General features: G+C 39.1%; 1 protein-coding gene across 1 annotated transcript in view; it reads right to left on the bottom strand.

Annotated features, from left to right (window-relative positions):
- CPQ (carboxypeptidase Q) overlaps positions 1 to 23,708 on the bottom strand; it is a 151,167-nt gene that overhangs the window by 26,976 nt on the left and 100,483 nt on the right. The window contains exons 5-6 of the mRNA XM_086609482.1: positions 19,886 to 19,977; positions 7,533 to 7,734 (exon numbers count right to left, since the gene is read on the bottom strand). Coding sequence (XP_086465608.1) covers positions 7,533 to 7,734; positions 19,886 to 19,977 — 294 coding nt within the window. The remainder of the gene's footprint in view (positions 1 to 7,532; positions 7,735 to 19,885; positions 19,978 to 23,708) is intronic.

The raw sequence follows: 23,708 nt of genomic DNA, 5'->3' as shown, positions 1-23,708 counted from the left end.
ACCACACCCCAAATCCAGATGAGATTCTCAGATATTTTTCAGCGTTTCTTTTCTGAGACAGAGCATATTCTCCTACTAACAAGGTGACTGGCAGGAGCAAATTTACTGATGGTTTTTGAAACATTTAGGAATTTTGTGTGCTTACAGAAGGAACTTATTTAATATCAGGGTCTTTTACCCCCATCCGTCTCATGTAATTTTTTGAAAAGCAAGCATCTAAAAGTAGGAAAAAAATTCAACCTTACTGATATTCACAGAAGGAACAGTGACAAAATATCTTTAAGAGAAAGAAGCCCATTTGCCAAAAAGTGCAAGAACTGTGAGAATTTATGATTTTATTTGAAACAATTCAAGGTTTCATTATGAGATTAATGAGCTTATTTAGTATTTGTACAATGTTGAATGCACTGGAACAATTTCACTTCTTCTGGGATTATAAAAGCCAATCAGAATGTTAGTGTTTCAAACTAATTTATTGTAATATTCCTATAAGGTTATTTTAAAGCTGCCTTGCCTCAGTTTTTTTGCAAGATAAATGTAAGTGCTATGTATTATCAGCTGCTAAACCGGTGTGCTGTTATTCTTAGCTTTTGACCACCAAGAAAACTTTGTCAAATAAAATGCATCACAGATACTTAAGTAAAGACAATAACTAGAAATAAAATAAGAAATTCAAGCTGTTCAGCAACATAGGATAGAGTTTTGCAAATATTTTTGGTTTCACAGTTCAAATTTCCTCTGGGATTGGCAAATTAACAATAGTTCTATTTTTTTAAATTGTAATTAGGATTACCTAAATGTTGTACAAATCAAAGACAAGAGCTTTTGACATTCAAAAAGCTAGTCTGTTGAGGTGAGGAGAGGATTAAATAGGAAAGGAGGTATTTCATTATGGAAAATGCTTGTAGGATTTACTGGCAGATTCAGATTTTTTAGGGCCCGCAAGACCCATTACCATCTAATCACATCTTCTGAATAACACATGGCAAAGACCCTCCTCCTGTATGTACGGCATCAAGCCCATTCCTCCTGCTTCTGCTTGAATTACCCTTTACTTTCTGAAGGACACTCAAGCCTTATAGCTCACTAACCTTAGTGGAAGAAGATGTTTGCTTTATTCCACTTTGCATTTGTTTAGACTCAGATAGACTGAATTTGATAATGGACTATTTTTTAAAACAAGGGAGAGAGGTGTTGTAATTAGACAAATCACTTCCCAGTCTAATATGCACGCTGTAGTTGAGTCATCACTTAACACAGTTTTGCATAAATTGAGAGACATTCAATGTCTCCATTTTTTAGAGTTTTACACTGTTTCTCACTGTAAGGTGTGATTTCTAGACTTTCAAGTCTTCTTGCAGTTCTTTTGTGATCTTGCTCTCACTAAAATGTCACTAATGTTGAGTGAAGTAAAACCACTTAGTACTACCTGCTAGTAATTGCAGTATTCACCCTTGACTGTGTCAACCTTTCTCTTCTTAGTATTTCTGTCAGTCTCTAATAAATTACTCTTAAAGCATATTACTGAACAGTGGGAGTTCACAGTTAAGTTAGACTTCACCAAGTTCATTCAGAAGTAGTCTTCATTTTTGTCAAAATAAGTGTGAATGAGCAGTTTTCAAGTATTTGCTACGATCATGAATCATTTTGCTCCAAAGATGACACACTATTTTTGACTTGACGTGACCGCCCTGTGCGGTTTTTAAGATGCCTTCCCATAACTAACAGTAAAATTTGCATTCAGGCACTGTGCCTAATCACCCGACTCCATCCCTCTCTCCAACAGTACTGTCCCAGCCAAATATTTGCATGATCTCTGTCTAGTCTACGTGAAACAAACAAACTAGCAATTTTGATGCTTCCTGTTAATTATTAGAAGTAGTTCCATACTCCAAAATGCCAAAACAAGACTCCAGCCCAAGCAGAAGAAAGGTGGGAAGAACTGTATGTAAAGTATGGTCAAGCTTGTCTGGTAGTCAAATTGCACAACTAATAAGAAAACATACCATAATCTACAGATTAGTCCTTTCATTAAATGATTAGTCTCAAAGACTTTATTAACTTTACCAAAAGCAGAAAAGGTCATATGAAAGGCTAATATAACTGAGATATTACGCTAAACTATGAGCCTTTTAAGGTATCCACCTTCATAAAAAGTTGTAGCATATTAAATTTATTTAATTACTCTAGAGTAATTTACAATTTCAAAAGCCTGTTTGTACGGAACAATGATAAATTAGAGCACAGATGAATTATTTTACAGATTAATACGCACAGTTCTAACTGCGATCAAGATTTAAAATGGTTCTAATAGCTGTAGCACTTATAGTATGTTCTTTAAGTGCCAAGCAATTATAATTGTTCTCTTAGCATGCTGGTTTAATTTAATACCTCCCAAGTTGCAGAAAATTTGACTTCTGCAGTGGAACATGCTCATTCACCATATTTCCTTTTGGAATGATAAAATGAGATATTTAAAAGGAAATTAACAACCTGGAAAAGGCAATACAGTGTTGCTAATTATTACACAACAGTGCTGATATATCTCAGACACATTGACATCAATATTCAGGCAACATATAGCTGTAGACCATAAGCCCCTTACCCCTCCATTGCCACGCAAAAATAAACTAGGCCCATAGTGCCTGGTGTTGGTGGTCTGCACGTCCAGAGCAGTGGGAACTCAGCAAGTACAAAAACATAACAACTGTGGAGTAACTAAAATTATCTCAGTACTTGTAACTCTACATGTAAAGCTAGTTTTGTTGAGTTGTGTTTAGGAGTTTTGTCCAATTTTTTGTTCCATGAGCAAGCAGGGGACATTTCACTTGTGTTATTCACTTGGTCAAATAACTGGAGCTCTCCACATGATACGCCATGCTAAACATCTCAGATCACAAATCACACAAATGCTACATATTTAAGTGAGGAAGTTATGTTTAATTTCTATTTTAAAAGAAACTATTTTCTCTTTCCCTCATCTTATACAAAGGTCTTCATCAAGTCAAACGTCCCTTACACGTTCACATAAAGCCAAAGACTTTCCAGCATTGGTCTATGAAGTCCTAAACTATGTGGATCTGATTTTTCCTCTTTTTCCTTAGAGTTTTTATTCTTTTGGCAATAAAAAGAAGGTGAGAAACTGGATCCAAAGAGTCTGTCCAAGTCTGCAGAGAGTATGAAGCAGGTACGCTGAGGGGCAATGCTTCATGCATCATAGAGGAGTATCAATTCCTAACACTGATACAGCCAACAATGAACAGAGTTTACCTACTTCTAATTAGGGAAATGGAGAGTTTACCCAATTCTTCATGCCCAGCTGGCAACCCCAAGTCAGGGAGTTTTCCCATTTTCCCACAACTTTCTCAAACACCAAGCAGAAAAGCAGACTCGGCTCAAGCATGCCAGCAGGCTCGTACTGGAGTTTGGTGCTACAAGGGATGATAGGGATGGGGGTATGGGTCGGCAGCATGCTCCAGAAAAGGGGTGGAACTAAAGATTTGACCTCTTATGCAATAAGAAAGGAAACCATGCATGTCAAAGCCTGGTGTCTTAAGGACCAAAATACATCTTATTTTAGATGAAGGTAATAAAGAAGCACTATGAAAGTATAAAAATGAGAGAAATGATATATGATAGTATTTGTTTGCTACCTCTGAGAAAATGACTAATAGATTGGGTTAGCAATGAATTTTTGATTTCTGAAGAAGCATTAAAGTTAGATGAACTACTGGTTTATTAGTTTCTGGAAGAATAATTCCTTCTCTTGTGCAATGTAACAAAAAAGCAAGACATCATCACCGTGGAGACAGAGAGACACGAACAACCATTAAAGTTCAGAGTGACATTGTAAAAAGGAGTTTCACCTTTAGGTCATTGGTTGAATTTTAAATAGAGGAGTTGCCACATGTTTTTTGGGAGTTGTTTGATGTCCTGGGTCAGCTTGATCTCAAATACAGCTCAGTTCCTAACAGACAAGTGTTCCCATCATAAGCATTGCAGCAACAGACACCTGACGAGCCTGGCAGAAAGAAGCATCCTTGAACCAGCTCTCCTGGAAATACTGTGTCACAACAGCCTACCCTCTGCAAAAATAGGAGAGCATCCATTTTCCTCTCCCCTAAAACCAAAAGCTGAACTGGATACCATAATACAGACACAATCACTTCATTCTGCCTTCTCAGCTTCTGAAGATTTGCAGGGAAGGCTGACTCAGCCCCAATGCTATTATCATAAGAACTGGTCTAAATCATGTTCGAAGCATCCTTGTGATCATCAGATACCTTGCTTTTTCAACAAAAACACCTGAGCACTGGTCTAGCAGGGCTTGATCAATGTTTTTTTAACCCCTTCAGAAACTGAAGAGGCCTGTTGTGAAAAAGCATGCAAAGAAACCAATCAAACCAACCCAACCAATTTGTCTCCCCACCTTTATTTCCAAATTCTGGCCAAACTTGATTGGGACTTAGTGTTGGAAAGGAACAGCTTTATGTGCCACAGTTTAGATGCATCCCTAACTAAAACCAAATACATAATTGAACCCTTAAAAAGAAAGCTGAGGAAGATAACTGCATAATTAATATAGGAGCAGTCTTAGGTCCAACGGTCACCTCGAACTGTAAAACCACAGCATAAAATATGACACCACAAAAACCCCATTCCATTTGATTTATGCTTCATGAAAAAGCAAGACAAATGTTACACAAATATTTTCAGTAGCTGAAAACTGGCTATCCCTAGAAAAACGCAGCTACAGACATTCCTCATTGCTGGGCTGACCTATTGTCAAAATAATCCAATGTAAAGGCCACTGACGGAAATATTTCTAATACTCTGCAGTCACAAGCATTAAACTGCTGTGTTTTAGTGTAGATCACCTTGCTTGTGCTTTAGAGGTATTAGTTAAGCTTCATTCTACGGTTTGCAATGCATTCTGAACTCTCCTGGCTCTCCCATCCGAAAATCTCAGAATAGTCACCACCGTTTTCTTGCAAATACGTTTAAGTAACATTAAAAATCACATTTCGCGCATGCCCAGTAAAAATAAACACGCTGGAGATCGCAGAGAGTAAGGAGCCAGAGTCACCTCGCCTGACTCAGGAGTAGCTAGAACAGCTCTGAAAAACACATGCACTGTTGCCATCTGCGGATCTTTCAGATCAAAAGGAGCAGGAGGAGCAGAATTTCAATTGCATCCAAAAAGACGAATCCCAGAATTTATTTAACACCAAAAAGGAGAAAAAATCTAGAGAAATTATGTCAGAAACCATTCTTATTGTTCAAGAAGTACACCATATTTTTTCTTGCTGTTGCAGAAACAAAGCCAACAAGTGGATTTTCAAGAAAATATTTAAATAAAATTGATGATGTGTCAACACTTGACTGCTTCTTTAAATTGGACAAAATTATAAAAGCTGTTACAGTGTGTTCAATTTGTTGTAATGTTATTATATACCATCAGGGCTCATTCGAGCAGAGAGAATACTGCAGACAAGGCACGAAGATTACAAGATGTCTTAGACTTCACCCTGGTACAGTATGAAACACAATCTAAAGCAGTCAAAATTCTTTTAGTGGAGCTAATTCCTTCCCACGAGGGCTCGATGGGGAAAAAAGAATCACTGTTCCTTTATGCCGCCAGAACACTTTGTTATTTGCTTAACAGGAAGTTAAATGACTCAAAGCTTCAGACAGCAAAAAAATCCCACCATCAATTAATGTGACAAAGTTTTAATGGGAAAGAAAACCAGATTTATCTAAAAACTGAGGTCTCGGTTCTGGTGTATTTATGATTTCCCAAGGTTGAGCTTATAGTTTATGATGGTTTTCGTAGTTTATGCTTTCTGAGTGGTAGGGATGACTATGGGATGGGACTCCCATTTCTGTCTTGGTCCTGCTGAGTGTACTTTACATGTGCAGCTGAGGTGACTAATCAAGAGGACCATGGCAAGCTGTAGCTGTTTATGCTCCAGTTGCACCTCAGCTGATGAAAAGTGTTGTACAAGAGCTCAATACACACTGACATCACAAGAACCACTCACATTATCAACTGAAAACAAGGCAATTGAATGTTAAATTTTTCTCTCTTCTTCCATAATCTGTCGCACTCAGATGGGAAGCACAATGGAAGTCCCTGAGGACCATCTGTAATGCTCCCAACACTTTACCTAGGAAATAATTCTGATACACTTGCATTTTGTAAACACAGGCTGAGCGGTGAACTCTCATATTTCAGCTACAACACAGACATGTTCGTCTGAAATGCTGGAACAAATGTCTTTGCACAGGAGGTTCCAGTCTGCAGAGGACGATGTGTGGCTACAGCCTCTCAGCAGTGTTTATGGCCTCTCAACTCAACTCAGCACATGGTCCTAACACTCACATAAGATGCACCCACAGAGCCTATGAACTCGAGTGCATACCAACGTCACAGCTGTATGACATTGCACTGAACAGCTAGGACCTCACCTGGAAAGCAGCATACCAGCTGAAGATGAATCCCTTGCTGTTTAACAATACTCATTCATACTTCTTGTCCAGCACAGATATTTTGCTTTGAAAATCAGACATCTGTACATTTATCGAGGCAGTCAACTTTATGGTATCTTTGTACACCACAGGCGAGTGAGAAGCAAAGGGTTCTGACCATAAATAATAAGCATATATTCCATGACACACCGCGTCTTCCACAAGACCAGATGAAAATCAAGGCAGTTAATCAACTATTAAGAGATTCTAAGCATACAGTAGCAACTAGTAAAAGTTGCATAAGAAATGTGCCAGTCTACTTCAGTCATAACACACTGGAGAAAAAGAACCTTAAAATTTTAAAACTGATTATCATTTTTTAAATATCAGTGTTATGAAACTTTTTTATTTCTACTATTATTCAAGTGTGGAAACTATCACGGAAATTCACTAAGGCTTCACCCAGGCTGGCCTCTAATTGAGACTCTCGTGCTCTGCAAGCGCCTGTGCTAGTGTGGGGTCTCCTGCACAGGGGGGCTGCCAGCAGTGGATCTCTCTCACAGCTCACAAGCCTCTTTGCCAACAAGTTGCTCCTCACTGGGAGCTGGATACAACATGCCAAACAAACCCCTAAACTACTTCAAACTTTGCAGAATTGTACCCCTTTAGTACACCTTAATGCCCCTTTACCTTCTAAATGTCACATCTCAAAAACATTGTTTCTTCAGCATAAAAAACAGAGAGAAAAAGACCTGTATGTGAAAGTCAAAATAATAATAATAAAAAAATTATTTGTTCTGCATTGGAGAATTCCCCTCTGCCTTAGTTTACTATTTATAAACCACCAGTCTGGGATTAATTATTATAAATCCTTAAAGCCGAAAAGAAGATTTTAGGCATGTTATGTTACGCATAATCTATACCATTATTAAACTGCAGCTCAAATGCACTTTATGCCCTCTTTTACTCCTCGAGAGAATTTCTTACTATTTTCAACATATCAGACCACCCATCCGACGTGCTACTGCACGGGAGGAGCGGTGTTACCTGTAAAGCACACTCACCAGGCACCCCGTCTCTCATCCAGTAATCGATGTCTGTTCCATCTGCGTCGCCGTAAACATCCGTGACATTGATGGGCTGCAGCAGAGTCATGACCTCTGTCACGATGTCCCGAGCTTTAGCATTGCCAGTAAAACCCAGTCCAGATGGCCTGAAGGTGCCCTCATCAGACTCCATGACGATATCAAAGTTGGAGATATTTTCCTAAACATGAAAAGAAAGAAGATATTGCTTTGTGATTGCTATTTTAACTGGCACCATATACGGGAATCTAGATGTTCGTGTGAGCATACCGCAACAAATTTGTTTAAGAACCAGAGAAATGCTTCCTGCGATCATGTGCATATAAGCATAAATGAAGGGACCTAATCTTTCTGTATGAAAATGCTGAAACAGTTCAAGTTCAGTTCTGCGGCATCAATACTTTGTAGGAGTCACAACATGACTGGCCTGCTGTCCCCAAATACCTGCTTTAAGACTTCTGAAGTGTCACCTAGAAAGGCAAGCCATTACCACCACATTTCAGTTTTCACTTGCAGCTCTCACTTTCTTCTCAGACCTGAAACTCAGAAATTCTATGGTGGGGGGAGGGTAGGCAGTCTGGTTGGCTTGAAAATTAGATGCATTCAAAGCTTGCTTAGACTATGAAGGACATCCCATATAAAAAAAAAAAAAAACCACAGCTGCTGCCTCTTCAGAAATACTTTATTTTCAACATACCGTGTAATCAACTCTGACTTCAGTTGGAGGACTGAAATGCCAAGGTTCCTCCTGACCTAAGGAATAATGTCTGTTTTAAGAGAAGTTTGTGTTTCCAAGGTAAGTCCTTACAGGAAACATGAAATTTTAAGATTTTGTGTGTAAGTGGCAAATAACATTCGCTTTTAGTGCGCGCTTGGAAGATTCTTGTTAGCTAAAAGAACAAAAACTAGCATCCAGAGTCATTTATTTGCTTCCCATACACTTAGAACCTTCAGTCACAAAGGTTTAAATTAAATAAAGTACTTAGGGACTTGAGTAAATGAAGGGAATGAAGGTCTCACTTTTTTTGAGAGGCACGTAACTTTTTTTGCAAAATAAAACAGCTTATGGTCGGGTCAGGCAGAAAAAAGGTATACTTCAGACTATCTGGAATGTGAGTAAGAGAACTTACTGCAGGTTTTACTCCTACGCCCAGATATCATTCCAGAATTTTATGGCTGTCACGAGTTATTACAAGAAAATCATTACAAGAGATATGTGATAGCGGTGAGTAAAAGATCCATGTCATTAACAGCTCATATAAGCCCACAATTCAGTAAAGAATTCTTTCGCATTTTTCTGGATATAAAACCAAATACGAACTACAGGTGGCTGTGAATCTGATACTCTCGTAAGTTTTCAGAAGTTCTTTATAGAATTTGCCAAGAACTGGGTTTTACACTCTACTTTCCCAAAACTTTTCTCTTTTGAGTGAAACAAGTTCTAACATAGCAGAGGTATTCATTTCTAGCTTAGAAATATATCCAGCAGTTCAAAAAATTAATACAAAATCTTTGCATATGCTGAAGTATCTGTAAACGTTATAATAGCTTAAAATAACCAATCTACCTATCCACCCATCCAACTACTGGAAACCAAGGTGGAAATAATCAATGTTGTCATTAACTTGGCAATCGCTATTTTTATACAACGAAAAAAATCTTCAGTTTATAAAATATTAAATGTAAAGAATTAGGATACATGTGGTGTGTAGGCCTATCATCAAAGGCAGTATTACAGGTCACAAACCTCAGCACGAAATTGTGATTTACGGACCCTCTGAACACAGTGGGAGAGAAGCAGGCCAAGAAAACCACACTGCGTGGTAAAAGGGACCAATGATGCTCCAAAGTCACAGGTACAACCGAAAGAATGTTTAAACATCTATATCTTCTTCATGTCACAAGCCGAAGGAGCAAAACTTAGGGAAGATAAAACACATTTTGGTGTGCTGGTGAATCGCCAATGAAAGCTAACTTAATCATAGCAGGTCCTGCATAGATATCACAAAAGAAATAATTCAGAAATAGCCTCTTTGGCTGAGTCTTCGAACAAGATTTCTGCTCATTTTTGGAGAAGCCGCAATGAGCAGAAGCAATAAGGCAAGTGGAAGGGACTACTCAGGGCACCGAGGCGAGGAGAAGAGCGAGTGCGGGAACAGCATGGATATTGAGAAGAAATCTCACTTACCACTCCAAAGACCAGAATTCCTATGTTCCAAAACTTCATAAACTGCTAGTATAGCAGCATTACTGCAGTCTTCAGTTGTGTTTTCTCATATAAATGTTTGCATGTGTTTTTAATATGAAACTGAGAAAATAAACCACCCACAATACATTACACCATATTCTCGCTCTGTAAGAAAGCTGTTCAGTTCTTAGAACGTGCTGGAGTGGCACGAAAACAGGACACCCAGGGGAGGGAAACTAGATTCATTGGGGGACAAAAAGAAACATGTCACAACTACTTGAAGTACCATGTGTCCTTGAGAAAGTTTTTTCCATATTTTGTCCACTAGAAGATAGGAATAATTATAAATTGCTCACTGTCGAGTTTGAAAGTTGCAATCCTAAAAAAAAAGAAGGTTAGGTTGGTTTCACTGTACTCACTTTTGTACACGTATATTGGCATTTCTACTTATACAGGAAGAAATATCTGCTGGGAAATATGGTACAGAGAAGATGCTCCGTTGTCTTTTGCCCTGTATGACACAGGGACAACTGCCACTTAGCAAAGCGAGGTGAGACCGCACATTGCTCCCTTGACTAATTCAAGGGAACAGCACAACAAACCACTAAGACTTTATAAAATAACTGCAGGCTCAGCTGTTTCCTTCATTTTTCCTCATAGTGAATGTATCATCTAAATAAGCATTTTAAACTCAGTATGCAATTTTTTCAGAAAGCAATCCCATTTGCTGCATCTTGACACTGTGCCACTTCTCTTGGCACATACCAGAAAATGAACTCTTGTTGGTGTAACCTGCTGCCTAATGCTCTGAACATCAAACCAAACTTTTATCCTTTACCTTTCTCTGACTCGGTCGCAGAAGAGGTCACCTCTCTTTATCTTATCATGTTTAGCTCTTCAGCTGGACTTTACATGAAACATTACAGTAAATACTGCATGGGAAAATTAGCTTTCTATAGCTTGCTGTTTTCATTGAATACGCAAATAGGCACGATCCTTGGCAATACTTCTCCTATTTTTAATTTCTTTATTTTAATTCTTTTTGCTTCTGTTTTCTCTATAAACAATCTATTTTTATCTGTTAAGCAAAACTAAAAATATAAGTGCTTCTCATCTCTAAGGCAAACACTTGAAAACATGAAATTACAGTCAAATTTTTTCAATTAAGAAAACAAACTGTTGTCATATGCATGACTGATACTTCTATTGGTAGGAAACATGTCCCATCTAGCACAAACACTGGCAATCCCAATCAGGTATACCCTACAGGTAGCTACTTATTCAGTCAAAATCTGACATTTGGTTAATTCTTATCAAATATTAAACTAGACTTCAACATCTCATGACTAATCTACTGAGTCACTGATGGCAATTCCACTTACCCAGCTAAAGCAGTGAGATACCTGAAAGGATAAGAGAGGGAATAGCTGTACTAAAAGCCTTCAGTAATTTGGCGCTATTTAAAATAGAGTGTTATTACTCGTCCGATAGCTCATTTAGTGGTTTTATTTTTCATTCCACCGAGAAAAATCACTGCTTTACAGGGAAAACACTAAGTCTGTAATGGCAAAGCACTGTCCTTTACTAATGGTTAATTTGTTCCAGTAATAAGGGACATCAGTTAACTCAACAGTGTGTTTTCTGCTTTCTGTTATTGATTTACTCTTAACTTTAGGAAACACCAACACTTGTGTTCCCGTATTTGACTCAGAGCAGTTGGGATCCAAGTATAGCATGGTGACAACTGTGTTGCAGAACTTAAGGTGAAGTGAGGGTCATCCCACCTGCAGTACTGAAAGTGTGTCCAAATCAACAACCAGCTTTGTTAGACCGGCAAGGACGACTACAGGAAAGACAACAGAAAACACTGGAAACACCTAAGTGCATGTGACAGCTGGAAAAGCAAAAAATAAAATAAATAATAACCTCTAAGCATTTAATGATACATAAACATGGTGCAGTGTAATTCTGAGTTGCTGTTTGGGAACAAGACTATTTAATGAAGCAAAATAGCATAAATGGAAACCAGAGAAAAAACACCAGAACATCTGTTAGGAAGCAGAGACACGCCAGCATCAAGGCATAATAACCACCAGCCACAAGCGTGATCATACCGCTCACGCTCCTTTTGAATGAAGGCAGGGAAAATTAGGAACACCAAGTTACAAATTTTTGTAAATTACTCCATCATTATAAGGGAGAAAGCTGTTGTAAAGCTGAAGATTAGCACAATTTTTGATAGATGACAAGGTATGAATAAGGCTTATACTTTTGTTAAAAGACAAAATATTTTTCTTCCACGTTTTGTGGGAAAGCAGTCTGTAAATAGTCCACAGATTTTATGGCTTGTTCTCTATCAGAGTTACGGAGTTCTGATTTCCAAGAAGCCCATGACAAAAGTCCCAGACACTTCCACAGCCCTGGAGCAGGATTTGCTCATGTACTTATTAGTACTTCATTCAGTAAAAACATACTACTAGCATGTCTTGCCTTGTACAATACCACTACTGCTTCCTCTGCAACCACTTGCCAGCATTCACAGAGATGACCATTCAGTATTCTAAGTTCTCTGGGATGATAGACAAGAAAAAGCAGACAGCTCTGACACCTTAGAGCAAGCTAAGTAATGTATGCATCAGATTACCTGAAGCATTTCTTGGGAGGTTTTTTTCTTTGACAAAGAGGTATATCAGAGAGAAGTGCTCTTCCTGGAAACATTCTGTAACTTTAGCCCTTTTACTGCTCGAATACAAGGGTATCAAAACACTGTCTATGCCTCTGAATGACTGTACCACCACTGTCTTTTTTTGAAAGGTTTTAGGTTTTCATTTGAAAATCGGCAACACCGTCAAAATTAAAAACTGTGGTTTAAATCTTTTAACCAAAGATGATTTTTACTCTTTCAGTAAGTAAATGAGTACTTTCGTAACTTTCAGTAAAAGATAGATGAAAATAAATTGGCAACACCTTAGAAATTATCACATCATTAATATTTCCCGATTTTATGTGGAACTTTCTTAGGTTCTTATCTGGGTAAGAGATTAAATGTTAAAATGAAAAGAAGTAAATGTGGAGAAAGTTCATCATGGTGAGCCAACAAGAGGCAACAATTTTCTTTGTCTTGCACAGCTGCAGGGAGCTTGGGTAGAAGGAGCCCAGCTTTCTTACAACAGAACATCTCAAAACACCACGGACCTGTGGTTGGGTGCATCTGCCTGGAGCATGAAAGCAGAGCAGCTACCCTCAGAAGATGTCTCCACCAGTTCAGGTTTCAGAAGGAAGCTCTGCTACTTGCATGAGGGCAAGGGAGGAAAGATGCAAAGACAAAAGTTCTCCTAACCCTAGACATGTCTGAAATTTGTCCACATGGAACAAAGACTAGGCAGCCAGAAGACACACTGTCATGACTGATTCTGGGTCTTCCCTGCTTCAGGCAGAGTAAGGAATCAACCCTTTTTTGTGTTTTAGCAAAATCTGTCTTTCTCTGCAGCTTTCATTAGGAATGTGACACTTCAGTATTAAGAGCTATGAATTCCTACTGACCAAGAACTGTTGTAAAATATAATTGTATAATTATGCTAGCTTTACTGTGCTTAATACAATCAAGGGTGCCACTGGTTGTGATCTGTGATTCTGGAGAATACAGTGCAATTATTTTATTTTTTGTAATTTTGCAACTGAATGTTTCTCTCTTTATGCATTTCATTCATAGATTCATAGATTTCTAGGTTGGAAAAGACCTTAGAGATCATCGAGTCCAACCATCCCTAATCCCCATTAAACCATATCCTCAAGTAGCTCATCCACCCTATTCTTAAACACATCCAGGGATGGGGACTCAACCACTTCCCTGGGCAGCCTATTCCAGTGGCTGACAACCCTTTCGGAGAAGAAATACTTCCTAACATCCAACCTGAATCTCCCCTGACTAAGCTTATGCCCATTTCCTCTTGTTCTATCTCCCATCACTAATGTAAAGAGCCCTTCCCCTAACTCCCCACCATCTTTTCTCAAGTATTCATTTCTCAATGAAAGGGATCAACAGGACAACAGTGGTCAAAACAACCAGCAGTAATTTTACAGAACTTTTGGTTACAGATAATATTTCCTGAGAACAGTCAGTAGGCAAATGGTCAACATATTTTGCTGGGACAAAAGAATCCACATTAAAGTCCTTGATGCATTTGGTTCAAATCAGACACAAATCCATGTCTCATGTTTCACCAGAGCACTTGGTACCTTGGGAAATAAACAGGATGCTGAAATATATGAGTTTTCTGAAAATTCTAGTTTTGAGGAGACAATATTTTCTGGGGAAGAATCATTTCACCTGAAAGCAACAAGAAATTTTTTGGATGTTTGTTTCTTAGAGAAAGTAACTCTATTCACAGTAGAAACCTCACATGAACATCAACAAAGAGTACTTAAATGAGCAACAAGAAGATACCAGCATTTCAGAAAGTCTTGTTTTCATGCAGGCCCAGTTTGGGCAAAATATCAAATCTTCTTGGTAATAAACACAAAAAGGAAACCATAGTAAACATTGGTGATTGGTATTTTTCATAAAGTTAAATCTTTACTAAGAAGTTAAAACAGTGTAAGGCATTTGCACCAGAAATTTAGGTAAGTACTGTAAACATCATTATGATAGAAATAAAAGCATGCAGAAATATTTTAAGAATGCTTTCTCTAATGTGGTTTGAATTAAATTCATAATACATTAATGCCTCCATAATGCTCACAACAGAGTTACTAAAGTAAATTTGAATGTGGCCTAGGATCTCTTAGCCTTCTAATTACAAAATGTATTTGGTTTCTGTGCTGGTTTTGGAAGGGATAGAGTTAATTTTCTTCACAGTAGCGGTATGGGGCTATGTTTCAGAATTGTGCTGAAATCAGTGTTGATAACACAGGGATGTTTTAGTTATTGCTGAGCAGTGCTTAAACACAGTGTCAAGGCCTCTGTCGTGGTTTTTTTTTTTTTTTGGACTGAGGGTCGAGACAAGAACCGAAAAGGGAGCACCCACCAAACATGGTCTCGGGCAAAACATGACTCAGGCTTTCTTCATAAACTGGAACAATTTATTAACAGTTACTTAACAAAAGACAAAAGGGAACGAAACCGGTTACTTGAGAGGAGAAAAGAGAAAACAAGGCCCGATCTTAAAACAACACCTCCCCACCCCCTATTTTCCTTTCGTTCCTGGCTCTGTCTTCCCCCCAGCGGCGCAGGGAGACAGGGAATGGGGAGTACAGGTCAGTTCATCCATGTTGTTCACTGCCGCTCCTTTCTTAAAGGAGGAGGAGTCTTTACACCATTTTTCCCTTGCTTCGGTGGATCCCCTACTCACAAAGAAAAAGTCCCCAAACTTTTCCAAAGTAAGTCCTGCCCGCAGGATTGCAATCCTCCCCATGGATTGCACCAGTTTGGGCTTTACCAGTCTCGGCCTCTTAGGGAGCTGCTGCCACTCGCGTCGGCGTGGGTCGTCCCACGGTCTCCAGATGCCTCCACGACCTCGTCGTGCATTCCATGCCCCATTATCAACAGTACCTGGTCGCGCATCCCCTGCTCCACGACCTCTCCTGGGCTCAGGCATCTCCTTCCCGACGTGGGTTTCTCCACGGGCCACGAGTGGGTCGCTGCTCCGCCGAGTACACCCTGGCTGCAGGGGGGCCGCCTGCCATCTCACACCGATTTGCAAGGGAAGCCTCAGCTCCAGTACACCTCCTCCTGCTCCATCTTTGCTGACCCGGTCGTTGTGGTTGTCTTCTCTTAGATATTAATCCTCTCTGGGGAAGCTCGGCCCGGTGGGCACCCCGGGAGCGAGGCGCTTACCGAGTCCCCTATGCGGCTCCCCCGGCGCCATCTTGAGCACATGGCGCCGGCCCGGGCCCGAGCGGCCGCTCGGCCGGGAGCCGGGAGCGAGGGCAGCGCCCTCCTGCTCTCTCCTCGCTCCTGAGCAAAAAGCCCTTTCCCGCCCCTTTGTCCCAACTTAAATAGGGCAATTCGCAGAGGCGCCAATTTGGCTCAACCTCCCCCGGGGGGGATGGGACTCAGATCTGGTGGCACAGGGAGCAAATCCCCTCCCCTGCCACCAGAACATCCCCCCACACATCAAACTATCACAGCCTCTTCTGCTCCTCACCCCACCCCACCAGCGAGTAGGCTGGGGGTGCACAAAGAGCTTGGAGGGGACACAGCTGGTACAGCTGACCTCAACTGACCAACGGGATACTCCAGACCATATGACATTATGCTCATCATATAAAGCTGGGGGAAGAAGAAGGAAGGGGAGGACGTTCAGAGTGATGGCATTTGTTTCCCCAAGTAACCGTTATGCACGATGGAGCCCACCATCTCCTCATCTTGGAGATGGCTGAACACCTGCCTGCCCATGGGAAGCTGTGACTGAATTCCTTGGTTTCTTTGCCTGCCTGCGTGGTTTTGCTTTACCTGTTAAACTGTCTTCATCTCAACCCATGAGTTTTCTCACTTTTACTTTTCTGATTCTCTCCCACATCCCACTGAGGAGGAGTGAGCGAGCGGCGGGGTGGGCTTAGTTGTTGGCTGGGGTTAAACCACAACACTTTCCTAGGAGATTGTATATAATACTTCTATTCCAAAATAAATAGTATCAGCCATTTATAGTCCATTAATTCAGCTGGGTAAACAACTGTAACCTTCTCTTCAAGGCATACAGATCTTTCACAGAAACTAGTCCAAAGCAATGAAAAAGAGGCCAGACACTTCATTACATGTACTTATTTCTTCCCTCATGAAGACAGCATAAGAGTAAACATACAAGAAAGTTAAAAACCCTACTGGAAGGCACTCAGGTACCATTGTTAAAGGTTGTAGGAGAGTCTGTACTCAATAGCTGCAACAGGAGGTCCTCTAGAATTACTAGACCATGTTCCTCCTGCTTCTTCCATTCAACCTGGAAAGGAAAGCAGCAGTTGCAGTGTTTCACATTTTTGAAGTTTTTTACTGTATTGTCTGTACATAACAGTCTTACTCAGCAATTGAGTCACACAACACTAAGCACTGGGCAAAGATTTCAGACGTAGTTTTAAAATCCTTTAATTTCATTACTCTTCATCAAGATCAGGAGCCTTTCCTGTAGAGGCAAATCAAGCCTTTTTCCAGTCTGGGATTAAGTCTAATTACTGGCTAACAGTTAAAAGCAGTGAGCACTTCAGCAGGTATCTCCCTTGGGAGCAAAGGTGCTGGTGATTCCCCTGGGAGGCTTCTACCCCATGGTCAAAACTGAGCAGGTGCTCTGCGATGTACTGGTGGGCGGCAGGTAGCCCTGCACTAATGGAGGCACTGAAACTGCTGGACAATACTTGGCTTTCAGCTCTTGGAAATATCTTAGAAAAAAAAAACAAAGGAAAGAACGGATGAAGACCACGAGATGCTCTCCAGAAAAATCTTTGATAAAATGAAAGCACGGTTGCAGGAGTAACTCATGTTTCTGAGCTTATTCTGACGGCAGTTGGGCAAATAGGCTTTTCCTAAGCATCTATTTACTGGACGCAATCAGAAACAGGAGACAGCACTAGACTGAGCTTTTGGTCAACCCAACATGGCAGCTCTTACATTCTCAGAAAGCTCTGAACAGTCATTATATCGTATCGTTAGTTTTAATCATCAGAAATTATAATATTTGGCTGTGCACAAATACTTGAGGGATATAAATAATGCTATTATGCAGGGATATGAGTTAGTTATTGGCACCATAGTAAAACCACTATGCTGCTGCTATCTCAGTTATTTCTGCAGTAACTTATCCACTTTTTAGCAGTGGCAACCTATAATGACGGATGAGGAAGAAAGGCCTGAAATTAAATTGAAAGAAATAATAAATAAGCTACAAAGTAAGAGTATTTGTACTTGTCCAGTACTGTATTGTCTTCATTTCTTCTCCCTTGCCACATTACCACTGACACGAGGAGGTAATTTACAATGTCAAGGAAATCCATGTCTGTCTGTGCTGAATTACTGCATTCATATTTCTACTTGTTTGTAGCAAACTAAAGTCATAATAAGCCCAGCTATGTAGATGAGTCACACAGGCCATCTTTCATTTAACACGACATCTTTAAATACCACTCTTAGTTAACTTGTACTCATTACCATCAGCAAGCAATGTTTGTGCCATACTATCCTAATTGCCAGAAATTCGCGCAAGTAAATCATTAAAAGTTATTTTTCATGCTAAATATAATGTACAGCATTAATCTGCTTTATTTTGTTATTATGAGTAATACGATGTCCTATCGTTGTATCAATTTATAATTATGCCAGATCACATTGCAGGGGGGAAACAAGAACAACAAACAACAGACGGATGTCATTTCTGCTTAAATCCTCCATGTAAATTACAAATTCTTGTTAAGTTAGACTGGGCTTTCTTCGCAGAGCACAACATCCAGATGGAATCACATCAGCAGAGCAAAAATTGAGACACGTTTTTGTCTCCATTTTCTAAAGAGCAAAGTAACCAAATATCTTCCAAACAACACCCAGACTGCTTTATATTTCCCTATTTGATTATTATGCCTGCTTTTTGATAATCTGAATACAAATCCTAGAGACAACAGCAAAATGCAGACATTTTGCCAAAAGATGAGAGATGCATGAGCCAATTTCGTGTGTTGCTGACACCATCACCATAGGACGGAACTTACTTTCCAACATGGAAATCTACAGAGGTGATGATGATACATTTCTCATGAGCTGTGTGCACTAGGCACAAAGCATCCCTCCAGCTTCTCCAAAATGCACTTCTGCACAGGAGAAGCACTTCTTTCCTGTGCTACATATTCCAGAACATTTCATTCTACTTTAATCCTGCTAAACACCAGAGTACTAGTGGTAAATCCAGAGTCCTTAATACATACTAAATGGCAACGTGTCACCTCCCTGAAGCTGAGAGAGTAAGCTCCTAAGTACCTCTTCCAAATAAGAGAGCTGAGCTATCCCTATAATTTGGAGATATAAGGAGGAACTACTTTATATATGGGTAGTTAAATACACTTCTTAGTAATGTTAAACAAGTTAGAGGGAAATAATTGACTGTTCATCAATTAGCCAGAAAACCAAAATCACTGTAATGCTATTTCTGATAACTCTACTGCAGATGCAAAATGATTTAGTTTTGTTCATTACAATGAATTTCATTCAAAGTGAAATTTCCATTTACTTGTTCTGACAGGTTGCTTACCATTAAAAACATACTCTTAGGAATTGCTTGTAAGTCCGCTTTCATAGTATTGTACAGCACGTGACTTCCTAAACACATCTGCATTCATCTTGTCTCTGCCTTAGATATATTAGCCATTGCTGAGAGTAATACTACTAAATTAGGGAAAAGACAACTAGTTTAGCTTAGTTATAAAGGTATAGCATAATTTTTCTGGGGAAAAACAAAACAAAACAAAACAAAACCCAGACATGTTCCAAAGACATATCTCCAAAATAGTTTTGTGCAACTGCCTTTATGTCATGATGTACTTTGATAAGGCAGTTGTTGGCAGGAGAGACAGATGTGACAATACACAATATTTGTATCCTGATAATCAGTCACAGAGTATGTGTGTTCCTTGCATCATCAGAAATCAACCATTTAAAATGTTCCAGATCCCATAAAACTAATAATTGACAAAGAGTATTTTAGATTACACACTATTAACATAGGATAGCAAAGAATTTTCTTTGTATTATTTTATGTTTTACATTGTAAAATATTATGGGAAAATGCAACGAAGCAGAAATATGTAAGGCAAACAAAATTTATTTATATTGCCAACATATGTGGACCATTCGTCATTCGTTCTTGAAAAGTTAGCTATGTTTGAAAGCTATGGCAGATATCATCATGAAGTATCTGTTTCAGAACAGTTTTGTGACAGTGTATCTTAGGTCAAGCAGAATACATATATGTGTGATCCCATCACTTTCTGTTAAATGTAAAATGAAGTTTACATTTATGATTAAACCCAGAAAATATACTTTCAGGCAGAATGAGAATCACTATTTTTGGTTAGATACTAAGCTGAACATTTTGACAAAAATAATATGCAAGTCACAAGACCAGGGAGAAAAGTACTGTCAAGCAAATCATCTGAAAACATCATTTACCTTGTGCAACTGATAGTATTGCTCAGCACCTATTCCTCCTTGCTCTTCTGCCGTCCACAGCACCAAGCGCAGGGTCCTTTTTGGGCGAAGTCCTAAAACATAATTTAAAATATTGGTTTTAGTACTAAATATCCATATATTTGAGCATTTTTTGCACTGGTCTCCACTCTCCAACGGATGAAAAGCCTGGGTTTCCAGTCAGTCATGTCTACGTTCACCAAACTCAACCTATTTCACGTGTGAGTTTTGCTGTTCAGAATACTTTTCGCTTGTTTGAGGGGAAGGACGGGGGTGCCAGGAGACAGCTCACGCAAGGAAGGAGTGGGCTGTTGTGGTGCTGCTACCAGTTGCAGTAGCACAAGAGAAGCACGTTTCGGGGATATACTACAGGTGTTTGAAAACCATAACATAAAATAACTACCTTGATAGATTTCTGAGACATACGCTGCTGTCACTGTGGTGGTCTGCAGTAAGAAATGTGCATCTGCTTTCAGCAGATCCAAAACAAATATTCATGAGAATTACCATTGGTTTGTCATGGTTAATTTATTACAAATGATTGAAAATGAGCTGCTGGATTTTTATGAGAAATGCTTACTCACTTCAAGAACTGAGGGGCTCTGCAATATTATTTTGCTTTTCATCAGAGAAATGAAAAGCAACAATCTGTACTTTGGAATCTGAAATATAATCGGCTGCTGAATGTATGCACAGCTTTTTAAAATGAGGCAAAACCGAGGCCATTTTCTATTTTGCCATGGTAGCTCAGTAAGAAAGAAAAGTTCTCAGATAAATTTTGAATTTGTCCCTGCCATGGCAGAACTGAACAGACAGAAGTTGTTGCCCTTTATTTGTTTGATTGATTCTATTCGTAAACGAATACATTTGAGACATCAAACCTGAGAGCATGGAAGAGCAAACAGATCAAGAATAAATAATGTTCTCTGTGCAGTGTAATGCTAATTATGTTCAAGCAAAAATAAAGCCCCCCAAACTATTAAAAAATAAATAAAGAAAATAAAAATCAGTGAGGAGACAATCACAAGTGATAAAGCATAAATTACCATGCACATTTCTGTGCGGAGGAGAAATAATATCAGTATCACACTCAAAACTGATTTCATTTCCTGGCTGAAGTGAATGAAGTTTACAAATAGACCTGATCTTCTTTTCCTTTTTCTTTTTCTTTTTTTTTTTCTCTCAACACAATGGAAATCAACCTGAGATTTCTTTCTCGAAACTGAATGCTAGCAATCCTCAAAACTGAAGGCAGAGTGTACAAGGAACACTTGGAATCTGAAGAAAACACCTTGGATTTTCCAGTATTTCATAATGAAGAAAGTGCAAAGAAATAGTTTAAAGGTAAGTTTTCTAAATGTTGATTTGCTGGCTGTAAACAGAAAGGTTGTCAAACCTCATTATTTTAAAGACAACCCCCCTGCACACATTCCAGTGGATTCCCCACTGTTCTACATCATGACAGCACAGGATTAGCCTCCATTGCTTTTCAAATGAACCAAATGGCCAATGAGTAAAATTAAGATAATAAAATAGCGATCAAGTTGAAGTCAGAAAGATTTTAGACCCAAAATAACCACAAATGTGCCTGTAGCTTGGTTAGAAGAGGTGGTTCTAAAGAAGAAAAGGTTCTGGGCATAAAGCATAGATTGGTCCATCCTGGTAGCATGCTTCTAATGGCACTGCAGTTTACGTGGAAAATAGAGGAGTGTTTGCCATATCACAAAATAGAAAGGACTGAAGCCCAGTCCCCAGCCCACCATGCCAAGGCTGTGAAAGCGGCTTTGGCAGGAGATGCTTAAGATAGGGGAGCAGTATCTCCTGCCTCCTCCCAGGAAAAATCCAAGGTGCTTTGGTCTGCCACTGCTGTCCAAAGGGGGACTTCAGATAGCGACCAGGCATGTCCCATTCAGCTTCAAGGGGCTGTAACCTCAGCTGATGTCTCCTGCTCTTTAGGAGCTTGAGAAGGTCTCAGCTTACTTGTGGGGAAGAAGTTTGAGATTCTTGCAGCCCATCATTGTATCAGCTTGTTAAAGCTGGGGAAAGAAAAAAGCCCTGCTGAGCTTCGGACTTTCCAGTCCCAGAGGTGTGTATCGGCTCTTCTGATCTCATAGATTTCTGTCAGCAGGTTCACTTGTGTATTCTACTGAAATTAAATGGGCAGGTTAAAAAAAAAATAGAGAGAGAGAAAAGCTATGGAGGCAGTTATTTTAAATACAAAACAAAGTCTACAGAGGAAAATTTAATTTCCTCATTATCTTAATCTGGAAGTGATAAGTATTTATCTACCTGTTATTAAAAAACCAGCTACTCTGACCAAAGAACATAAAAAAAATTCCAATATTCACAAATAAAATTGCTAAGAATATTCTCAATGCATGTTTTTATTAAAAAATATGAAGTACTGCACTTAAGTTATGAAGTTTTTATAATGAAGTTTAACTATTTTGACTTTCTTCTTAAGAGCTACTGGTTCCTAAGCAAGGTATCATCTCCGCAAAATCAGAAGTCTTGCAGATCACAGCCCAAATATGTATTGAAAAGGCATGATAAAACAGCACTCGGACTAGAAAATTATGTTCTGTGATGGGTGTACTGTTCAGAGGGGCAGGTAGCAGGAAGGAAAGCTGTTTCACAAATAAAACCGCCTCTTTCCTTTTTAGCTACATGAATGACATATTTCCTAGTTTAAAAAAAAAAAAAGAGAATAGCAGAAGAAAAAAAAAAATAATTAAAGTTACCCTGACCATTTATATAGCTCATTTAGGCAAAGTGCAGCAGGTTATAACAGCATTCACTGATGGATCAGTGCAGGGATCCTACCATGTCCTCCGGGGTCACTCGGACCAGAGACTGTGTGACTCAAAGTTGCAGAGCTCAGCACCTGCTCAAAACCATGAACATCCCGGTCTCCATCCTACTGCTGCATCTCAATAAAGAGAATAGAAGGGGTTTACAGGAGGATAACATTGAAAAGGTGATAGCTGGCACTCAAATAAGTTTTTCTTTCTAAGTTCACGTAACCAAAACCAAAACCAAAACAACTACAGATCCTCCTCCAGCTACAGATTGATTTGCAAATCTCCAATGTTTTAGAAAAATGAAGTCGTGTGGGTTTTTTTCCCCTCTACCTTACCCTTAAGTGGGAAACATACAATGAAGTTATTTGGCTAAAAGCTTTTATTTCATAACTTATGAAATAGATAATTGTCAACAAATAACATGGAGATGTTACACACACGCATGCACATAGACACATATATACACATTTTACATTCATTTTAAATCTAAAATGGGTATTTTCTAGATGTGACAGTGTTTACTAAATCCACACATACTCTGACAAATGTTGATGATCTCCCTGTGATAAGATACTCACCAGGATGCTATACAAGACCTGAGTTTTATGTCCCACATATCTTGCTCATGCTTGATAGAATTGAGACATTCCCACACAGTGAACTGAAATGTATGGTTTGGTACAAGAACAGACAAATTATGCTCATCTGTCACATGTAATGTAAAAAAATAAATCTGATTCATCCTCAAGATAGCTTATATGCCAGGAGGGAGAAGTTGAAGTGTCTTTTTAAAAATCAAAATAGAGATCAGTAGCGTAAGTACTAAATTTCCTTCAGTAAATATTTTCCCACTTTATAAACATAAATCCTTACTGAAGGGGAGGATTAAGTACAAAGATACAGTATCTTCTAGGAAGACAGTGTACGATGGCTAATCGGACTTCTTAAAGAGAAGTCTTCATGTTATTTTAAGACTGATCAGCTCTTGAAAATATAAAAAGCAT

The sequence above is a fragment of the Tauraco erythrolophus genome, chromosome 3 (genome assembly GCF_009769465.1).
Source record: "Tauraco erythrolophus isolate bTauEry1 chromosome 3, bTauEry1.pri, whole genome shotgun sequence".
NCBI lineage: Eukaryota > Metazoa > Chordata > Aves > Musophagiformes > Musophagidae > Tauraco > Tauraco erythrolophus.
This window is presented reverse-complemented; position numbering and strand designations above follow the sequence as displayed.